General features: G+C 41.4%; 2 protein-coding genes, 1 long non-coding RNA gene and 1 pseudogene across 5 annotated transcripts in view; 3 read left to right on the forward strand and 1 right to left on the reverse strand.

Moving 5' to 3' along the window:
• Positions 1-22144, reverse strand: part of LOC134478811 (disks large homolog 5-like) — a 67645-nt gene that overhangs the window by 29019 nt on the left and 16482 nt on the right. The window contains exons 2-6 of one of the 2 annotated variants that reach the window (XR_015644001.1): positions 21437-21596; positions 11786-11929; positions 11393-11559; positions 10565-10670; positions 3677-3825 (exon numbers count right to left, since the gene is read on the reverse strand). Coding sequence is in view for 1 of the 2 variants with exons in the window: in XM_087596653.1 (XP_087452779.1) it covers positions 10606-10670; positions 11393-11559; positions 11786-11929; positions 21437-21447 (387 nt within the window). In the remaining variant the exon portion in view is untranslated. Of the gene's footprint in view, positions 1-3676; positions 3826-10167; positions 10442-10564; positions 10671-11392; positions 11560-11785; positions 11930-21436; positions 21597-22144 lie in introns of those variants that run through there. The other variant, XM_087596653.1, reaches the window with a different exon arrangement.
• The window catches only part of LOC134483321 (disks large homolog 5-like), a 115657-nt gene that overhangs the window by 14879 nt on the left and 78634 nt on the right, over positions 1-22144 (forward strand). The gene's annotated exons all lie outside the window — the stretch shown is intronic.
• Positions 384-8137, forward strand: LOC147999391 (uncharacterized). The gene is made up of 3 exons (XR_015644003.1): positions 384-736; positions 2034-2100; positions 6492-8137. It is a non-coding gene; the product is annotated as an uncharacterized LOC147999391 (long non-coding RNA).
• Positions 2905-4931, forward strand: LOC147999392 (DNA-directed RNA polymerase II subunit GRINL1A pseudogene; annotated as a pseudogene). Its single transcript, XR_015643998.1, has one exon. The product of XR_015643998.1 is annotated as a DNA-directed RNA polymerase II subunit GRINL1A pseudogene (transcript).

Genomic DNA, 22144 nt, shown 5'->3' on the forward strand with positions numbered 1-22144 from the left:
GCTACCACACAGAATGCTGCCTCTACTGGGGACACTCACTTACACAACCTCTCTGGGGGACATCTGAGCCAATCTGGGGACTGGGTGCACTGCAGAGAGGTCAAGTCATGTCGTGAAGTACCTTGTACCACAAAGGCTAACTGCTCAGGGAGTTGGCTGGAAAAGTAAGCTTATTCCCCTGGGCAGGGTCCCCATAGGGAATGTCCCACACCCTGCTATCAGCTCTATTCCTGGTGCCATCCAAATTCAATTTGCAAGCCCCAATGCTCTGGAAGTGTCAAGAGCTAACAGGAATGTACCAGGAAGTACACACTACGCAAAGGGAGAGGATGGCACAGAGACCTATGCTATGGGTTAAGGGTCACGGAAAGGCCACCTCAAGCACAGGGGTCAGCCACCTCTTTCACAAACAAGGCAAATGGTTGATGCTCTCAATGTGGGAGCCTGAGGGGCTCGGTGGCTCCTAAGCCCTGCAGCTGTAGCCAGAAGCAGCACTGAACAGGATGTAAATGCTGAGAATGGCGATGTCAATAAAACTTTATTTACAAAACCAAATTGGTGGTGGTGGTGGTGGTGGCAGACTGGTTCATTTCAACGCATGCTGGAGTGGCTTGGCCACTGAGCAGCAGGAAACACAGAAAGGAATGTGACCCGACCCAGGGCTCCCAACACACTAGACGTTGACCTTTGGCACCGGAACGGGGTCCCTGAAGGCAAGTCAGGACAGTCAGATAAGGTAAGTATATTTTATTACAAGGAAATGGGACAAGATAAATCTTCTCTTCATCTCGCTATGCTTAAACATCTTTTAAAAGTGCAGGGAAGTCATGTCTCTCAGTCTGGTTTAGAAAAGTGTTTAGAGACAGCAAGAGAGTATACTCCATGGTTCCCTGACAAGGGTTCCAGGGATTCTGGTGTCTGGGTCAAAGTGAAAGCTAAGGTGGAAAAGGCTGTCAGGCAGGGCAAAAAGATTCCAATTCCTGGTCTCTTTGGGCTGTTATTTTTACTGTGTTCAAGGCCATGAATGCAGATAGGGTAATAATGAATATAGAACAAGAAGCTACAGCTTCATTAAGACGAAAGCGAAAGTAAAAGTTTTGCTGTCTGCACCACTGCCTGAAGCAGTTTTTTCTAAGTCGTTTCCCGAGGATGATATATTAAGGATTAGATTCAGACGATGATGATGATGAATTCACCTGCTTTTTCTTTTCCTATAATTAGGCCAGCATCAGTTCAAGGTGTGGCCCAACCGACTTATTATAAAGGATGATACCAGTTGGTTGAAAAAGGTAGTAGTGGGTTGGGGATTTAGCTCAGTGGTAGAGCGCTTGCTAGGGTTCGGTCCCCAGCTCCGAAAAAAAAAAAGAAAAAGAAAAAGTTAGTAGCTTTCTATGAACAATACATTAAGTTTTTATGTATACTAAAATTAACGTTGGAAAGAACAGTGGTAGGAAAGGAAGCTGGAGGACAAATGCTGAAATGCTTGCTTTTGAAAATGCTAATAAAGAGTACAGGAGAGCATTATTACCTATAAAGGAGACTGGGGATATCAATGCTTATACGATGGCATGCAAGTGTATCTTTCCTGAAAATGGAAAGATGCATATTTGGTACAGATTGACCCAGATAGAGTTATTAAATTATATGTTTAAATACTCTTGAATATCCTACAGGCACTTTCACTGAGGATGAGTTGCCTTTAGAATGGATATATATTAAATATAACTTTAACAAAACATTAACAACTTATGAGGAACAAAGTTCTTTAATTATTCAGCAAGGCATACAAAGACCTGTTACACTGTGGGGATATGATTGTGCTGCTATTGTTTTCCCATTAAGCAAAAATAAAGTGGAATATTTAATGCAGACGTCTGAGGTTTTTCAATTAACCATGATTTCTTACCCTGGAAATATTGAATTTCATTTTCTCCATAGTAAATTGTGGGATTGCTTTAGAAAACAAAAAAAAATTTTGATAAATACACTAATTTCTGTTGATCCATTACCATCTGCTGTTACTGTGTTTACAGATGGCTCTAAGACCAAGACGGCTTATTGGACCAAAGATAAATTTTGGGGACAAGAATCTTCTTTTGGGTCAGTACAACAAAATGAAGTATTAGCAGTAATTAATGTATTGCCAGATTTACTCATGATGTAAAAATATTATAGCCGAGTCAGCTTATGTTGTAGGAGTAGTACAGAATATTGCAACTGCTGTTGTTTCTACATCTAAGCCTATATTAAATGTTATTTTCACATATTAAAGGACTATTGTTATTCTGAAACTCTAGAATGTTTATTACACATATTAGATCACATTCAAGATTGCCAGCATCTTTAACACATGGCAATCATATGGTAGATCAATTAGTGGCATTTGCTACCCCAGAAGAAAACAGTCATAATCATGCCAATACAGGATATTTGCATATTAAATATAAGGTTCCCTATTCTGAAGCCAAACAAATTATTGCTAATTGTCCTATTTGTAAGCCTTCACTTATAAAATGTATTCCATCTGAAATTAATCACAGAAGAATGCAACCTAATACATCATGGCAGATGGATGGAACCCATATTTCTGAGTTTGGTCGCCTTACATGTAAGCATAGATAATTTTTCAAAATTTGTATGGGCTACACCATTGCCAGGAGTACGCACTGCTCATGTTATACAGCATCTATTGGAAACTTCTGCTGTTATGGGACGGCCTTCTAAAATTAAAACTGAGAATGGACCAACATATATTTCTTATCAATTTAAACAATTTTGTCTGCTCTTCCGGGAAAATGGCGACTCCTGCATGTGCTCCAGAGTTGCCGCCGGCTACGGAGCCTGCGACCGCCATGGGCCCTACTGGGGAACCCTGCCTGCCAGGCCAGCCTCAGCCCATGCGCAATGTGCTTGCTGCCCCGCGGCTTCGAGCCCCCAGTTCCTGAGGACTTGGGGCAGCAGAGTTTGGCAGAGCTGCAGGAGAGGTTGAGGCGCCAGGAGAGACTTTTGCGCAAAGAAAAATTCATTTGCAAATTGTCCGACAAAGGTAAACAGGTCTCAGACACCACTGCCAAACTGAAAGCTGCCATTTCAGAAAGTGAAGCGGTCAGAGGGAGAACTGAACTACTTCATCCTGTTAGTGTTGACTGTAAGCTAAGGCATAAAGCAACCACAAGAGTTGATACCGACATAGACAAGGCCCAGAATTCTGACCTGATGCTTCATACTTCATCATTAGTTCCTGAATGTTCGTCAGTAGACATTGAATCATCTAAAACAACCTCAGAAACACAGGGACCTACACAGCTCACTCACAAAGGCAATGAAGAGACTTTGGAGACTGGCTGCACAGTGAATACCAGCCCGTCTGTCCGCATCACAGCCCAGGCTCCCTCATCTGAAGTTAATGAACATCTCCCCCAGCATTCAAGTCAAGCGGAAGAGGTTTCCAGCAGCGTCGACAGTCTGTTTATCACTAAATTGCAAAAGATCACAACTGCAGACCAGACTGAACCCTCAGAAGAAAACATCAGCACTGAGAACTTTCCAGGACTGCAGAGTGAGACTCCTAAGAAGCCTCATTACATGACAGTGCTAGAAATTCGAGCTAGAAACCCAGTGCCTCCTCTTCATAAGTTTAAGACCAATGTGTTACCCACACAACAGAGTGACTCACCAAGTCATTGTCAGAGGGCTCAGTCTCCTGCTTCCTCAGAAGAGCAGTGAGGCAGGGCTAGGCAGCATCTTGATGATGTCACAGCAGCTGGCCTTCTTCTGCTCCATCCCCTGCCTGCACAGCTGTTCTCCATAGAAGAGTCGCTGGCTCTGCAGAAAGAGCAGAAGCAGAATTATGAGGAGATGCGGGCAAAGCTCGCAGCACAGAAACTAGCTGAGAGACTAATATTACAATGCAGAGCTACAATCCAGAAAGGGAGTCTTCAGGGAGATACCGAGAAGTGAGGGATGAAGATGATGCCCAGTCCTCGGACAAATGCTGAAAATGAGCGCTGGGAGATCCCGGGAGTTGACTCTTGAGATTACATTGTCTCATCAACTTCCTAACAAGTACCAAGACAGTGTCAGACCTTGTTGAGGGACAGCAGATTTTTAAGTTACACAAAGGTAGCTACAAAATAAGAACCCAGTTTGTCTTTCAGAAGATGATCTTCACATGCTTGAACAGTTCAATATTTGAACATTGGGTTTGGCCGTATTGTGTTACAGTTTTGCAGTATATTGTGCATTGGTCTGATATTTTTAGTGTGAATAGAACACACGTTTTCTTTAAGATATCTGCTTTTTCCTTCTTTGTATTCTTATCAGATAGCACTGCTTACACCCCTTCTGGTGAAATACTTTGTTATCCCAGGCACCTAAAGTGAATTAGGAAGGCCTGGTCCCCTCACTCGAGAAATGAGGGGAGCAGTCTAAAGAATGGTACTCATGCTTGCATGGACACGTTCCTGAGACGCTGGATGTGAAATGCCGCACACAACACTCGGGAACCACAACCACTGTGTCTGCTGCTCTGTCCTCTCTTGGGGCGACTGCTGTCACCTGTGATGAGGTTAAGGAGCACTTGGAAGAAGTGCTGGGTGGGGAGGGTCTTCTGAGCTAGTGTGGGGAGCTGCTCCTGGCTGCCCTAGGCTTGAACTCATTGCCATCTGGGATGATAGGTCCCTGTACAGGACACTCGTGCTTGGTAACGAAACCGGTGGTTTTCTAAGAGTTACAGTTGAATTGTCAGTATATTGCATTTTCCCTCGTTAAACCCACAGAGGTGTTTACAGGCTGCAGAAACCTCAGTCCTGTATGTGCACATTTGTGCTATTTAAAATGACTATATGATCATTTTCAGCAAAGATAACAATGTTATCAAAAAGGCCTTTGTCTATTATGTGGAACTTGTAAAGGAGAAATAAAATACCAATCAGAGCAAAAAAAAAAAAAAAAACCATTCTGTCAATGATATCATATTGTACATATTACTGGTATAGAATACCATCCACAAGGACAAGCTTTTGTTGAAAGAGTTCACCATACCCTGAAATGACAAATTATAAAATTAAAAAGGAAGAAAAGAGATGACCTTACACAGCCTGAATGGAGTTGGCATACCAGTCCCAGAGTAATATTGGCATAAGCATTATTTTTTATTAATCTTCTTAATTTACCACAAGGTGAAGTTATATGCAGAGCAGATAGACACTTTATTGGACTTCTCCCTGAAGGCATGGAACAGACAATATGGATAAAAATTGCCCAAGATGCTGAATGACAGGAAGGGATATTACTGTATGTAGGGGAGAGGATTTTGTCTCCTTACAGGATGGGGGACAATTCTGGTTACCCGGGAGACGGATCCAAGCACAGAATGATAAGAACTGCTCCCTACCCTCAGAGGAATCCAGTTAAACCAGCTACATTCTCTCCTGATGGATGTTCTCCGGAGATGAAGGAGGTGTCCTCCATTACTGAGGCCCTGGCTTCTCTTTGTGTCGCCAAACGACAACGGAGAAGGATCGATGCAGTGACAACCCCATTACCTAGGTGAAGTGATTAAGCACTGAAAGGAAAACTATGTTGTCTCCTACAGGAAAGTCCTTTACTGCTGAGCACGTATTTTTAGCAGTGTGTGCTTTACTCACGGTTTCTTCTGTTGCGGCCAATGCGAGTTATCAGGCTTATATTCCTTATCCACCTTTATTTGAACCTGCTACTTGGCGGGGAAACAGATGTGGTTTTATACACCACCCCAAGCATTTTATTATCTCTTTGGAATAATTTGGGGCTGGGGATTTAGCTCAGTGGTAGAGCGCTTGCCTAGCAAGTGCAAGGCCCTGGGTTCGGTCCCCAGCTCCGAAAAAAAAAAAGAAAAAAGAAAAAAAAATAATTGAGACCAGCAAGATCAATTCAGGAGTGAACTGGCTTGCTGAATATAAATGATAACTTAAAATGGCTGGGAAGTTCTTTATGGGGGCTGGGGATTTAGCTCAGTGGCAGAGCGCTTGCCTAGCAAGCGCAAGGCCCTGGGTTCGGTCCCCAGCTCCGAAAAAAAAGAACCAAAAAAAAAAAAAAAAAAAGAGAAAGAAAGGAATAATTTGACCTTTTGAATAGACGTGATGGAGCTTTGTATAATTTTCCTTATGCTGGATTAAAGATGCCTTTGTGTTTAGGAAAGAGACCAGGCCTACAAATGGGTTATTAAAATTGGCGATTACCAGGAATAACTGTTACAGGCTCCAGGATTGACAGCTTGGTCTATAACCAAAATTGGAATAACATTACATTTGTTAGCGAGCCAGTATATCCTACTTGTGCTTGGTTTACTTATGTAGGCTTAAAATATCTCCCATGCAATTGGAAATATTGCCCTGGCATGTTTGGAAAAATTATTCAAGATAAATGAATAAATTGGGGTCCTTATGGCCAATTATTAATACATGTTCAGAGTGGAATGTTACCACTTGTGATTTGTCAAATGTTACCAGGATGAACTGAGAGGAGAATGAACGCCTTAATGGATCCTTGCTGATGGAATGTGGAGATGGAGGCCTTGCTGATAACCGACTGACCTCTGTGGAAGATCCTACTGCGTTTCAAGCTCATTTGTGGAAGACTGTCACTGCATTAAAAGAAGGTGTGCTTGCTAATGGAAGCTTTTCTGGGCCTGCTCAATCTGCCTCTCAGTATAATTTTACAACATTTAAGAAAGAAAAGGTTACTACTTGTATTCCTATGCCATATTTCTTTTTAATAGGTAGATTTAATTTTGCTAATTGATTTGCTTATACTGCCATTAGTATTCATGTATTAATTCATCTATTCAGTTTAATATAAATCAATATTCTATTATGATACTCAGCAAAAATTATATGTATGGATGCCTGTTAATTTGGGACATCATTGGTCTCAAGATCCTCTTAATTATATGATTATTGAATTTTTTAATAATCTGCTGAGGAGAAGTAAAAGAATTATTGGAGTCATTGTAGCTACTACTTTAAGCCTTATTTCTGTTGCTACTTTGGCAGCGGTTTCCAGCACAGCATTAAAAACATCTATTGAGACAAAGCATTTTGTTGGAGACTGGCATAAAGATTCACATGAGTTATGGATAGAGCAAACTAAAATTGATACTAGACTTCAACATCAAGTAGATGTTTCAAAACAAACAGTAGAATGGTTGGGTCGAAAGATGTTACTTATTGAAAAATATGAGGATTTAAGATATGATTGAATTCCTACTACTTTTGTGTTAATAAATATATGGATAATGATACAGAACATGATTGGAAGTTAATTCAAGCCTATTTAGAAGGTAATGAAAGTGCTACAAAAGTAATTAATGCCTTGAAATACGATGCTCGAATGTCTTTTGGTAAACAGCTAGAAGATACTACCCCTATGGAAATAGCTAAATTATTGGCTGATCAATTGACAGGATTAGATCCCAAGGCTTGGTTTCAAAGGATTTTCCATAGCTTGGGAGGAGCTAGTTTTGCCATAATCTTATGTACATTATGTATTATGTTGCTTTATTTTTGCATGATTAAACCCCTACAAGGACTTTAGCTATGTTATGGAAAGTGTTTCTTTTAAAACAAAAGAAAAAAGAAGGAATTATTAAGACATAGAGATGCAGTTCCCAGGCAGGGTCAAGAAAGGCCTGGTGACAGATACAAGTAGGGGCTGGAATGCCACCCTGGAGAAGAAAATGTTTTTTCACTTGGCCTTAAGCTATCTTCTGCTGTGTCCTGTTTCTGTGGAAGTGGTTCTAACGCTCTCTCAGTAATGGTGAGTATATTTTGACTATAATAAGATAGGTGATTTGTTATATGAATATTTTGAGAAGAAGCCTTTGTTTATTCGTATTTCTTTGTTTAGTCTTCCCTCAGTTGTTCCTGGTATCCTGGAAATAATGATCTTATGGTATCTTGACAAAATGAAAATTGTAGTAATGCACATTCCCAGCTATATAGGGATTAATAAAGCTTGCAACTGTGTGCAGTTGCTTCTGCCTTTCCTCTGCACCCCCTGAGTCCTGGTGGTATGCGACCATACCTAGGGCCCCCAATTCACTAGACATTGACAATGGGTCACCCCACAAAAAAAAAAACAGAAGCATCTACCTTAGTTAAAAATGGATATTTTATTGAATGCACACACTAACACTGATTGATCACATCCATGTAACTACTAAAGCTTTTTCTGCTCTCTGTAGTGGTGAGGACGTCAAAATCTTACTGAAAACCATGCACACCCGGTTTAGGTTGTATTAAAGTAGCCCACGATTTCAGTGTTCCCTACAAGTTCCCATGGGACAGTAGTAGCATGAGTCTGAATGCACCTGGACACATTTCACTAGGGACTACACACACACACACACACACACACACACACACTTTACTGATATGGTGCACATTCTTTGCACACAAGGAAGAAAGTGAGCAGTAATGAAAACACACCAATAATGGAATTGATGGAGGGAGTTGTGGGGAAGCTGAGTCTTAGAGTTATATAAAGGCCCTATGCAGGCTCTCCTTTTGTTGAAAGAGAAATTTCAAGTGCAATGTGGTTCTTTATTTTCTTTCTCTAAAGCACAGAGGGCTATGGTGAAACATAGGGCTTTGAGTATATTTGGTAAGTACAGTCACACTGAATTAAATCCTAGGGCTGGAACCCTATTAATCTTCTACAGAATTACAGAGCAGCCTGGATGAAGACTCTCAGCTGAAGAGGTGGACATCTCAAGACAGGCACTGGACAATGTCTGTCAGACTTGACTGCAGACTGGAAATGTTTTACTATCTCATTGGAAAAGAAGGCCCCTCATACCACACTGTACTCTAAGGACAGTTTATTCAGGTTAGGCATGACATGAACTATTGTCTCATGTCACAGATGTCAGCACAAAGTATCCAAGGTGTTTATGCCAATGGTAGCATTAACAGAACAAAGCACACAGTGTCATGAAGACATAAATTATGAGTTTGTGTAGCAAGACCCTGGCCTCTTCCAGGTTCTTAGATAGTAACAGAGAACCTCAAATACTGTAGTGATGTGATAGTGTGGTGTAAATCTAGTTGCAACTAGCTTCTATTTTGACACAGATGACTCTTTTTGTGTCAGGTTCAGCTTATAATGAATGACTAGACCAAAGCATGAGAATAACCAAATACTACATTGCTTCTCTAGCTGCTGAGCTTTTAAAAGCCCTGGTGTGACAGCAAGCTTTTGTGGACATTGTGGATTGGTCCTTCTGTACTTTAACTCTCTGAGTCACCTCCACTCTCAGTCAGTTAGTTCAGTTCCATAAATTGGAAATCAGTCACCTGGAAAAAATACATTCTCAATACGATCCCAGATTCGACATGGAAAAACTGTAGCTTGAACTGTCCCACCTAGGTTCTGGGCTTGCACAGGCCTGCTCTCCAAAAGAAACCTGTGTTCACAGCTGCAGGCTGCATTCACTATGGATGCTCTTGAGGTTCCTCTCTAAACTGCTTTGATTAAAATAATTTTCATGCTAACAATCAAAAAAACTCATTATGCCAATCTGGCCTACAGGAAGCTAATTTCTATTCTGTATTTTATCAGATGTGCATAATACATATGGTCATCATCGATAATAGGTGAAAGATCTGCTCTAATATGGAAACTAAGTGATGCTGGAGGATGATCCTGACCCACAATGAGCAGTGGGAACACCAGAGCCCTGTAGGGATGCCTGGCAACCTAACACATTGAGCATGCACGGCTCAGTAAGTTACCTGTGAGTACACATCTCCTGAGATCTCTCTATTTAATTGGAGGTGACCTTGTCCACCTAATACAGCACCTCATGGGGAATAACAAAAGCCACCTGCAGGAGCTGTGGTGATGACTCACAGGTTAGAGCATCTGTGCTCTCTCAGAAGAACCACATGGACCCTAACAATTGGGTAAAGCATGTCAGTGATTACATCATAAAGGGTGTGTCAGAAAAACAGCCACATTATCCACACAAAAGACACTATCACACTGGGTGCCCCTTGGTGACTTTGAATTCACTTATTAGCCCAAGCTCCATGGAACATGCAGAGATACATCTCCAGCTGTCATTTCTAAGTCCACAGGAGGGGACAGAACCCTTGAGTAAGAAAGATGGTCTTAAGAGTCAAGAGATAGAATTCAATTTTTATTCATAACGAATACATTTTTACAACAAAACAGGATTAAAATGAATGAATAAAAATATGTAAAAATATTGGAAAGTGAAAAATAGTAACAACATATAAATATGAAACGACAAAAAGAAAACTTCAATTAAAATAATAACAAAAATATTTCTAAACCGCATAGTCTTCACAAACATTTAGAAGCACAGATGTATTGCTGTTTCTCCTCTAGCACACATAATGAAAGGCGGTCGCCCAAGTTGTCTCTCAAGTGGTGTTTTCTGAAGAAGAAAGTGAGTAAGACCTCAATCAGTCAGGCTGGCTTAGTGTTATATAAATTTAGGGTCTCCAAGAAATGACAAATTAACTCTGAGGAAGAATACTCATCCAAAAAATGTTGTTACCGTTCAGGATGTTTGTCATCAGGGACTCCTGAGAAAGCAACTTATTCTTCAGGAAGCTCTCTTACTGGTGTGTGTCCAATTCCAGCTCTCTTGCACTTTCTGAGACCTGGGAGAGGAAGGCAGTTTTTCAGACACTGATTTGGTGGGGAAATGCAAGCCAGCTCTCAGAATGCTGCCTTCTACCGCCTCAGTTCTATTGGACAGTCAACATGGACCTTTTAACTGATATCATTATTGCTAAATCTGTGGGCAGGGCAAAAATCTCCAGAGAGCCTACATTAATGTGGGCTGCCAATATGGGACCCAGACTTATACCAGAGCAAACCAAGAACAGGGCAATGGGAAGAGACCTCATTGGGTTGTAGGAAGAAAGGAGACATCCATATGTCACCAAGGTTAAAGCCAATGACAAGTTCTAATTTGACATTTGCACTTGGTTCTTATTCCTGAAAGGTGCTTCCTACACAACAAGTCACATGACCACAGAGTGTCATTTGTCAAAGATCCAAGAACATGTTCAAAACTCTACATAGCATCCAATCTATCATGTGGATATGCAATAATGTGATATGTTATTGATCTGTCACCATTTCTATACTGCAGCTTCAAAAAGAGCAGCAAAATATACTTGCAAAATAATTCAGTTTCTGAAAAGTGGTTAACTTCCCAGAATACTTGTGCATAGGCAGAGCAATGAACAATTCTGTTACATGAGGTGGTTGGCTGGTTGGGAGTGTAAATTAGAAAGGTGGTAGGAGAAAGCAAAGATGAATCAAATTGGCAAATTTTATCAGATATTGTTAAACTAACACAGCTACTCGTCCCTACCTGATGATGGTGGGTCTGGACGTTGCTGGTCTTTATCTTTCTTGTTGAAGTCAACCAAATATTTCTGGTTCAGTGCACAATCAAGATGTACCTCCTTGCTCTCCTGTTTCAGTGGGACCAACTTCTTCCTACATGTGTTCTCCATCAGGAGCTGGCTGAGCAGGTTTCTGGAAATACATTCTGCATAGTAAGATAATGCTGCCCCTTTCTCTCATTACTACTCCTAAGTCCCACTAACTCTACCAGGTCCCAGGTACCCATGAAGACTTGATAAAATACATCTCAATACATATAATGCTGCTGCACAAACCAAAAAGAGTTGATTCAGGGAAGAATAAATTGTTTGTTTGGCCCAAGCACCAATTAGTGATAGCCTTTCTGACCAGGACTTACCTAGAGAAGGTAATCTCCTTCTTCAGCTTATGGTTGTTCTCATGGATCTCAGTGTTCTCCATCTCTAAGTTGTGCAGAATTGGTATGATCTCCTCCTCCATTCTCTCCAGATCTTCATATAATGGATTTGGCCTGAAATAGGGCCTGACCCCAAATGATAGAATCCAGTGAACATCAGCTTTTAGGAATATATGAACTCAGGGTGGGTCCTGTAATACCCCAGTCCTGGAAGGACACCTTCTGAATTCTACATATTGGGATCTTCTTCACCTTCAGAAACATGTTTTTGTGAGTCCAGGACACCAGAAGCTCGGCATCCAGATGGAGGGTTCCCTGGCTCCCTTTGTTCAATCAGGAGGAAATCTGCAGTCTAGCCAGTTAAGCTATCAAGAGCCTAGGCCACACCTCTCCATGCTCCCCCAACCCCAACACCCCCAGAATCCTGTGATTTCCTTTTTCCTGTTTTGATAACAGACCATATGTCAACAAAAAATTATACTCTGCACAAGGAATACAAATATACAGACAATTGTGGCCACATAGGCAAAGAACTGTGCTTTTGACGTTGGGGCTCCCAGAACAAAGCATTCACATCACCATGAAAGTGTTACAGGTAAATACTCAGGCCAAGATATAGACCCGTAGAATCCAAGTGTGCGGGGAAATATAAACATATAAAAGTTGTGCATATGCATTTGGATGTATACACACACAGACTCACAGACTGAGACACACCCACAAAAAAGAGAAAAGTAAACAGAGTCAGAGAAAGAGAAAAGCAAATATGGAAACAGAGAGCACTGTGAGAACCAGGAGAAATGCATGCACCATTGCTGTCTCAGAGGGCAAGACACACAGACAATAACAAACAGGCCTGAGCCTGAGACCTTCTAATCAAGCATTGAGATGAACAGTGTGGGACCAGGACCCTCAGGCTGCTGCCTGGATCTTCCAGCACTCAGTGCCCTGCCTATCATGTACAGAGACTCACCATAAACTCACTGCAATTACAATCTTGCAAAGCCACCAGCTGTCAAGGGCTTTCCAAATGCCCACTGGGAACTCATGCTCCCTGACTTTATCCCTGAATTCTTCATTCAGACCACAAATCCTGTGTTGTGGTTTGCCCTGGAGTTCTCTCTGAATTTGTAAAATAAAGGCAAGAGCTTGAGATTTGGGCAGAGGGAGGAGTCGGGAGCAAGAGGGGAGGAGTCAGGAGGGGGAGGAGTCAGGAGAGGGAAAGGAAAGAAGGGAGGAGAGAGTTGTTGTGGGAGAAGGAGAAGCTGGAGACCTGGCAAATAAAAGGTGCAAGGGATGAGGGATTTGGGAGCTAGGAATATGACAGTGTAGGGTGGATCTGCCCAATCTAGACACTAGATGGTTTTCATATTAATTGAGTTGTGTTTTCTTTGTACTGGCCGATTCGGGTTGGAGAGGGAAGTGCAACAGACTGCAACAAAATGGCGCCCAACGTATCGATTAGAACTCAACTAACCTGAGATAAAAGTTTACTTCCCTCTCACCCCCAGAATAGGGCTCTGATAGAGATCTAGGCAGGAGAACTGGTGGATTGGGAGTTGACTGGGTCTGAGGGGTCTACGGAGAACTGCAGAGAGGCTCCCTGCCCTAAACCCCAGACAGAGAGCTACAGCCGAGGGCATCATCTAGAATCGAGGAAAGGGATAGGAGAACCTAGAGCACAACTGCCCTGTGAGGGAGTTTTCTGGCCGGCACATTGAACAGGATTCCTGAGATCACCACAAGACCTAGCAAAGCCGGAGACAACCCAAAGAGGCCCCTCCCCTTTGATGTAAGAGAGATATATATAACCTTTTGATACTTAAAGATGAGAAACACAATGAATATCTTTTGGGCCTTATGGAATGATATTTTGAATGGTCTGACGGTTGTGAATTTTGAGGAAATAGACACTTTATCATTTACCGGTATTGCAATATTCATTCTTCTGATTTACTATATCTTCTCAAAAGACAGGGCCCTAAATAGCAAATTTCTAGCCTTAGAAAAGAAATTACAAGTAATGCTAGAACAGAATTTTCTGAAATTCATAGATGACTCTGAACAACAGAGAGATAAGCTTAAGTCTTGGCAACAGGAGCTAGAAGAGACGCTAGAAAAAAGAATTCGACAACTCATAGATCAAATTGAACAGCAGGGATATAGAGATAGAATCTAGAAGCAAAGTCTAGAGGATAACTTACTAAAACTAGCAAATCAAAATAAGGCAGAGGCTGCAATATCAGAATTACAACATAAAGAGAAGCTAAGATTATGGAAGCAGGGCTTAGAACAGAAGATACAGGTAATTATGGAACAACATGAACAACAGAAAGAAAATTAAGTCTTGGCAATGTAGCCTAGAAGGAACACTAGAATTGAAGACAAAGGAAATTATAGATCAGAATAAGAGACAAAAGATGAAAATGAAGGTGGTAGACAGGAACTAGAAAGGATGTTAGAACAGACATACAACAGCTCACAGGTCATACTGAACAGCAGAGAGAAAGTAATGAGGTTTGGAAGCAAGACTTGGAGAATAACTTTTTAAAATTAATCAATCAAAAGATAATGGATAGCAGATTATTAGAAGTACAATATAAAGAAAAATTCAAAGTGTGGAAGCAAAGCCTTGAACAGAGAATTCAGGAACTCAAGGAACAGGAGGAAAGACAGAAGGAGAGATATGAAGCATGGGTACAGACTTTAAGAGAGGAATTTAAAATTACAACTAAAGAAAAAACTCAGGTAGAGACAGAAGATAAAATTAGGGAAAGCCAACCTAAGGTTATTAGGAAACAAACTTTAGTCTATCCAGTTAGTGTACAACAAAGGCCTCCAGACGATGATCATCCATAGGGTTATGAAGAATTTGAATGGCAACCCATGGATGTGTTAGAATTGAGGAAATTTAAGGAAAGCGTAACTAATTTTGGAAGCATTCACCATTTGTAAAACAAATCTTGATTTCTTGGGCTATTAAAAATAGAGTAATCCCCCAAGACTGGAAAGATATGGTAAGAGCAATTCTAGAGTCTGCTGAAAATTTACAATGGATTTCGTGGTGGAGAGAAGTGAGGGAGATAGCACGACAAAATAGAGCTAGAGGCAGAGAGATTTCCACAGATCAACTGCTTGGTGAAGGCCGCTTTGCTGAAGTAGAGGTGCAGGCTGTATATGATGAAGAAACTCTGGCATGGTGTCGATTGTCAGCCTTAAAGGCCTGGGACAAAGTTGCAGAATCAGGGAAAAGACTTGAAACATTCACTCAAGTCATACAAGGTCCTAAAGAAACCTTCCCTGACTCTTTACAAAGGCTTACCTCAGCTGTGGAAAGGAGTGTACCAGATTCAGCGGCAAGAAAGGCGATAATTGAGTCTTTAGCCTTTGAAAATGCAAATACCGAATGCAGGGAAGTAATCAGACCACTAAAGGCGAGGTCCGCACCAATAGATGAGTGGATTAGATATACAGCTATTGTTGGATCTTGTTCTCCTGATACCACTGTGATAGGAGAAGCTGCCACTGGGCAGCTAGAGATGACCCAAGATTTCAAATGTTTTAATTGTGGTGAGCAGGGTCATCTCAGATATTACTGCAAGAAAAACCAAAGTAATACCAAAAGGGGGACTATGCCTCCTGGAATGTGTCAAAGATGTGGCAGAGGTGAACATTTGACTAAGGAATGTAGAGCAATAACAGACAGATGGGGCCACATCCTGCCAAAAAACTCCCAGGGGGGCCTCTCGCAGGCCCCAATGCCAGGCAGGGAGAGTTCTCTTCCTCAGAACAATTAAATGGCACGACTTCAAAAATAGATGTTCTGGGACCAGAGGAGGCTGAGGGAAGTCCTATGGACAATTCCAAAAGCCTCAAAGGGAGCGAAAAACGAATATTTTGGCAAACGTCTATAGAGGACCAAAGGCCAAAACTAAAAATACTGGTAAACAATATTGAAATTGAAGGAATGGTTGACACTGGAGCAGATGTCACCATCATATCTCCAAAATCTTGGCCCACTAAGGAGTTGGCCACTTCAAGGAGTGGATATGCAGTTTCAAGGTGTTGGCACTTTATCCCAAATAAAACAAAGCACCAGGTGGCTTAAATGTATAGGACCAGAAGGTCAGGTAGGAAAATTAAGGCCATACGTGGCTGATATAGCCATTAACTTATGGGGAAGAGATCTACTACAGCAGTGGAAAACTCAAATTAATATCCCCTCAGTTTCAGGGTCTGGCCCTGAAATTCATCAGGCTCCTAATAAAAACTTTAAATCAGTCAGGGAATGTTATCAAGGACAGTTAGAGACTGTTCAAGCTGTCCATAAGCAAGATACAGCAGAGGCTGACAATTTAGTGCTACCCCAAGGAGCCACTGCTGTTAAGACAACAACAGCCTTGCCACTAAGGCGGCTGACTGACCAACCCATCTGGAATGATCAGTGGTCTATGACAAAAGAAAAACTACAGGCATTAGAACAGCTAGTCCAGGAGCAGCTGGAGGCTCAGCATATAGAGGAGTCCACCAGCCCTTGGAATTCTCCAGTATTTGTCATTAAAAAAAGGTCTGGCAAATGGAGGGTGTTGACAGATCTCAGAGCAATTAAGATTATTCAGCCGATCGGTTCCCTGCAGCCTGGGATCCCACTGCCTTCTTTGCTGCCTAAGGAGTAGCCTAAGGAGTGGCCTATTATAGTGATTGACTTAAAAGATTGTTTTTTCACTATTCCTCTACATGAAGGCGATAAGGAAAGGTTTGCCTTTTCAGTGCCTACCCTCAATAGAGGTCGCCCCATAAAAGGATATCAATGGAAAGTCCTGCCACAAGGAATGTTGAATAGCCCTACCTTGTGTTAATATTTTGTACAGCAGCCATTGGAGATGATTCGCAAACAATTTCCCCAATCTATTATTTATCATTACATGGATGACATTTTATTGTCTGATTCAGATATAAATTTCCTGGAAAGAATGTTTGATGAAGTGAAAAAAACCTTACCTTGCTGGGGATTACGAATCGCCCCTGAGAAAATACAAAGAGGGGATTCTATTAATTATCTAGGGTATAAAATAAGTCTACAAAGGATTAGGCCACAAAAGGTGCAAATCAAAAGAAATCAATTAAGGACACTTAATGATTTTCAGAAACTACTGGGAGATATTAACTGGTTGAGGCCTGTGATTGGCTTGACCACTCAAGAGTTGAGCAATTTATTTCAAACGTTACAAGGCGATAAAGATTTAAATAGCCCAAGGAAACTATCAGTTGAGGCTGAGGAAGAGCTAGCTTTGGTAGAAAGGAAATTGCAGGACACAGATCTAGATCGTATTGATCCAAAGATGGCCTGCGTCTTAGTCATCCTACCCTCTACTCATTCCCCTCAGGAATTCTCATGCAGAGGGAAGATTATATCTTAGAATGGATATTTTTAGCACATAAACAGAGTAAGAAACTGAAAACCTACATTGAGAAGGTCTCTGAATTGATACTTAAAGGAAAATTGAGACTTCGACAATTAGTTGGAATGGATCCGGCTGAAATTGTGGTACCTTTTACTAATGCAGAAATTGCCTCTTTGTGGGTACAAAATGAACATTGGCAAAGAGCATGCAGTAACTTCTTAGGAGAGATTAACAACAGACAACCTAAAAGCAAGCGACTTCAGTTCATAAAACGAACTAACTGGATCCTCCCTCGTATAATAAAGGGAACTCCAATATCTGGGGGCCCAACATTTTACACTGCTGCCAGTAAGTCAGGAAAGGCGGGATATAAATCAGAAAATGTAAGCAAGGTGACTGAGAGTCCCTAAAGTCAGTTCAAAAATCTGAATTGTATGCAATACTCATGGTGTTGTCAGATTTTCAAGAGCGTCTTAATATAGTAACTGACTCTATATGCAGAAAGGATTGTTTTACACATAGAGACTGCTGAACTTATTCAGGATTATTCTGAATTGACATCACTATTTATTCAGCTACAACAAAAGATCAGAAATAGGAGTTACCCACTATATATAACACACATAAGATCCCATACAGGTCTGCCAGGCCCTCTGGCGCAAGGTAATAATGAAATTGACCAGCTACTGATAGGAAGTGTACTAGAGGCTTCAGAATTCCATAAAAAACACCATGTTAACAGCAAAGGCTTAAAGAAAGAATTCTCTATCACTTGGCAACAAGCCAAGGAGATTGTGAGGCAATGTTCTACTTGCTCAATATATAATCAAACTCCATTGCCTACAGGAACTAACCCTAAGGGCACCCAAAGAAATGAAATTTGGCAAATGGATGTTCTCCATTTTACAGAGTTTGGTAAGCTGAAATACATACACCATACTATAGATACATATTCAGGATTTCAATGGGCAACTGCCTTAGCGTCAGAAAAGGCCGATTCTGTAATTACACATTTGTTAGAAGTTATGGCTATAATGGGAATACCCATACAAATTAAAATGGACAATGGTCCAGCATATATCTCTAACAAGATTAAGCGCTTCTTTGAATATTATAATATAAAACATGTTACAGGTATACCACACAATCCTACAGGACAAGCGATTGTGGAGAGATCTAATCGAAGTCTAAAGGAGATGCTTAACAGGCAAAAAGGGGCAACAAAAACTCCCAGAGATAGGCTACATAGTGCTTTATTAACCTTGAATTTTTTAAATGCTGATGAACAAAACAGCACAGCTGCTGAAAGACATTGGATTGTGGAAAAGACTACTGAACTAAACCAGCCTGTTTATATTAAGGATATTCTGACATCAGGATGGAAAATGGGAAATGTGTTACACTGGGGAAGGGGCTATGCCTATGTTTCTACAGGAGAAGAAAAGCTGTGGGTTCCTTCCAGGCTGATAAAGATCAGACATGACAAGGGGAGACCTCCTGAAGTCCTTGGCAACACAGAAGAAAAGGGAGACTAAGACAATCAACAAATAGGTGATGTATATATGAGGATGTCTAGGTCTCCGTGTATGAACTGGCTAAAGTGTCTATAAACAGCCAGTAACATTTTGAGTACGAATTTCTCATAACTTGTTATTACATGCATCCTGTAAAATGGCATGTATTACTAAATTATGTTACGGTTTGATTATATGATCAAACTAACCTGGAGAAAGGCAGTCACCTTCCTTTGTTGATCTTTATTAACTAAGCTGTGCACCCGGCTTACTCCATGTGGATGCGCTTACAGAACTATCTGATGCTTGTAAGTCTTGTGTGCTGCAGGATGAAAGAAGAGAAAGACAGCCCTGAAATGATCCACACTCTGGGATGCTGAGATTCCGGGACCTTCCAGTCCAACTTCGTGTTTGATTCTCCCTCAATGACACTGAAGCTGCTTCATTTAAAGGCTTGTTTTCAGAACTTTCCCAGAATGGCCATCTTGCTTATCCAGCCCTTCAGACTGTCTTAGTCAAGAGGTCAGCTAAGCGATGAACTTTCTCAGCACAGAGTGACTGGCAGGCAAATCCCGGCTAGCTCTACTTCGACAAAGCCAACTCTTCCTAATTCCCCTTGGGCCTCAGAAGGGAATTCTTCACCCCAATTCAGCTGGAAACAGACAAGGAAGATCATTGTCCCAGTTCCTTATGTTGGGGTGGATGGTTCTGGTTATTCTAAGAGCTGTGGATATGTTTTCTTTTAAGGGATACAATACAAATGTAGCTTTGGGCAGGGGGAACTAGAGAATGTAAACTCAGGGATTGCTACCTTTCCTTTCCTCTTTTCTATCCTTCTTAATTTAAAAAAAAAGGGGGGGGTGATATAGTAATACATAGAAGTTAGAGAAATAGACAAACAGGGATAGATTAGCAAACTTACTCTTAAACAAAATTTTACAGCTATATCTTACATTGATAGAAATGTTTGTAATTGATACAAAGTTGAAGCTGCAATCTTTTCATTGGTATAGAATGCATTTTACACAAATGCGAGGTTTTCATTGGTATACTTTCTTATTGATTTATAATTGAGATTAATATTGCTACTTTAACATAAGCATTGTGCCTCCACTATGCATCTAAGAATACAAGTCTTAGACCCAGTCCTATAACTGCTATTATACATTATTTTTAGTTGATTAACCAGTACCAGCTAAAGACCAGATAGCAAAGTCATGGTTCTGAGTCAGTTTAGATGGGTTTTGGAAATACTTCCATTAGAAAGGGCCAACGGTAGTCTATGCTTAACAGTTCAAAAACGCCTATGTAGATAGGAAATCTTCAAGGGTGTCAGAAGTCCACAGAATAACCCGTTTATGGACATTTCTTTGTCTAGATCATTTGACTAGAGACCTGTCGGCCCCTGACAGGACCCCTTAGACTCGAAGAAGAAATTGAGCATCAATGGAGTTGCTCAAATCGTGGTGAGACAGCCACTGAGCAAATTGCTTCAATTCATCTACAGACAAAACACTGTCCAGAAAAGGACAAATTATGCAGAATAGTCGACTGAAAATCTCTGCCAAGGCAGGGTGATCAGCCCTTCAAAATCTGCATTACAAAGGTTTGTCAGATAATCCTGCGCCAGAAGGCTGAAGACTGATGCTCCAACATATTAAGGAATAGAGGGACTGTCCAGGTGATCAACAGTCTCTATAAATTGGCTAAGCTTGGAAGCCATGTTTTGTGCTTCCCATATTTTCAGGTAATATTAATCATTCCTGGATTTCTGATGTGGTTGGAGACTGGTAGTCTCATAGACAACCCAAGCGGTTTAGTATTGAGAAAGATGATAAATCTGTTAGGGTGGTTTTCAGGTGGCATAGGATCTAGAACCAGGATATAGTCAGGTATAGTTTTTAGTATAGATGACATGGTTAATGAACAAAATTGATGGACTGGGTGATGAGTGTATTGTTGGTTTTATAAATTGCAGAATGGTAATAATACTTAGTTAACATATGTATAGGGAAAAGGTTTTTTAACTGGACAAAAAGGGGGAAATGTTGTGGTTTGCCTTGGAGTTCTCTCTGAATTTGTAAAATAAAGGCAAGAGCTCGAGATTTGGGCAGAGGGAGGAGTCGGGAGCGAGAGGGGAGGAGTCAGGAGGGGGAGGAGTCAGGAGAGGGAAAGGAAAGAAGGGAGGAGAGAGTTGTTGTGGGAGAAGGAGAAGCTGGAGACCTGGCAAATAAAAGGTGCAAGGGGGGGCTGGGGATTTAGCTCAGTGGTAGAGCGCTTACCTAGGAAGCGCAAGGCCCTGGGTTCGGTCCCCAGCTCCGAAAAAAAGAACCAAAAAAAAAAAAAAAAAAAAAAAGGTGCAAGGGATGAGGGATTTGGGAGCTAGGAATATGACAGTGTAGGGTAGATCTGCCCAATCTAGACACTAGATGGTTTTCATATTAATTGAGTTGCGTTTTCTTTGTACTGGCCTATTCGGGTTGGAGAGGAAACTGCAACAAACTGCAACAATCCTGCTTTTCAATAAATGGAAGCAGATGAGTCCATTTTCCATCTCTCTCCTCAGGAAGGGTCAGGTTCTGAATCTCCTCTATATGGGAGATGAGGTTTCGCACAGGGTGGTTAGGGAGGCACAGCTTTCTAGAACCCAAAACCTTAATAGGATAAGATGAAGGTAACCTTGCAGACCCAAGAGCATTAGGAGCGATTCATACCTGTTTTTCATAGATCTCTCTGTCAGAAACCTCAGGCGATCTCTCAGGTCATTTCTCTCCTCGGTAATGAGCTGCAGCTCTCTAATCAGCCTCTGCCTTTCCTTCTTGGCCTGCTTCTCGCTTAGGGCAGTTTCAGGGGTTGATGTTTCTCTCCCAGCCTCTGTAGGTAGAAGAACACAAGTGAACAGGCATAGGGAGAATGCATAGAGTATACATAGACCACAGTGAGGCCTAAACAGGAGAACAAGCCTAGAACCCAGTGTCACTGCAAAGAGTTTGGTCTGTGCTTAAGAGATCCTCAGTGGATCTCAGTTCCCCCATTACTCTATAGAGACCAAGAGATGTAAGCAGCCAGGTGTTCCCTATGCCGGACATCACGTGCTTACATGTACCACGGAGATGGCTTCTCCAGGATTGTTATCAGCTGAACAGGGTACAGCTTGTTTTCAGAACCCTCACCGCTGTGGTTTCAGAACTCAGATGATAAATTCACCATCCACAAAACTTGAGTGATTGGAGACACTCAGATGTCCTACCCTGATACTCCAGGCCAACAACTTTGGATTTAAAAAGCATTCCCGGGGAGGACATGGTCAACAGACTTATCAATTCCCCTATTTGAACACCAAATGCCCCAGAAGTGCCAACAGGTTACAGGCTGAACCTTGGTCTACCCATTCCAAATAGTTTTGGTATTGTAGAAAAATC

This window comes from Rattus norvegicus, chromosome 19, assembly GCF_021556685.1.
Source record: "Rattus norvegicus strain SHRSP/BbbUtx chromosome 19, alternate assembly SHRSP_T2T, whole genome shotgun sequence".
NCBI lineage: Eukaryota > Metazoa > Chordata > Mammalia > Rodentia > Muridae > Rattus > Rattus norvegicus.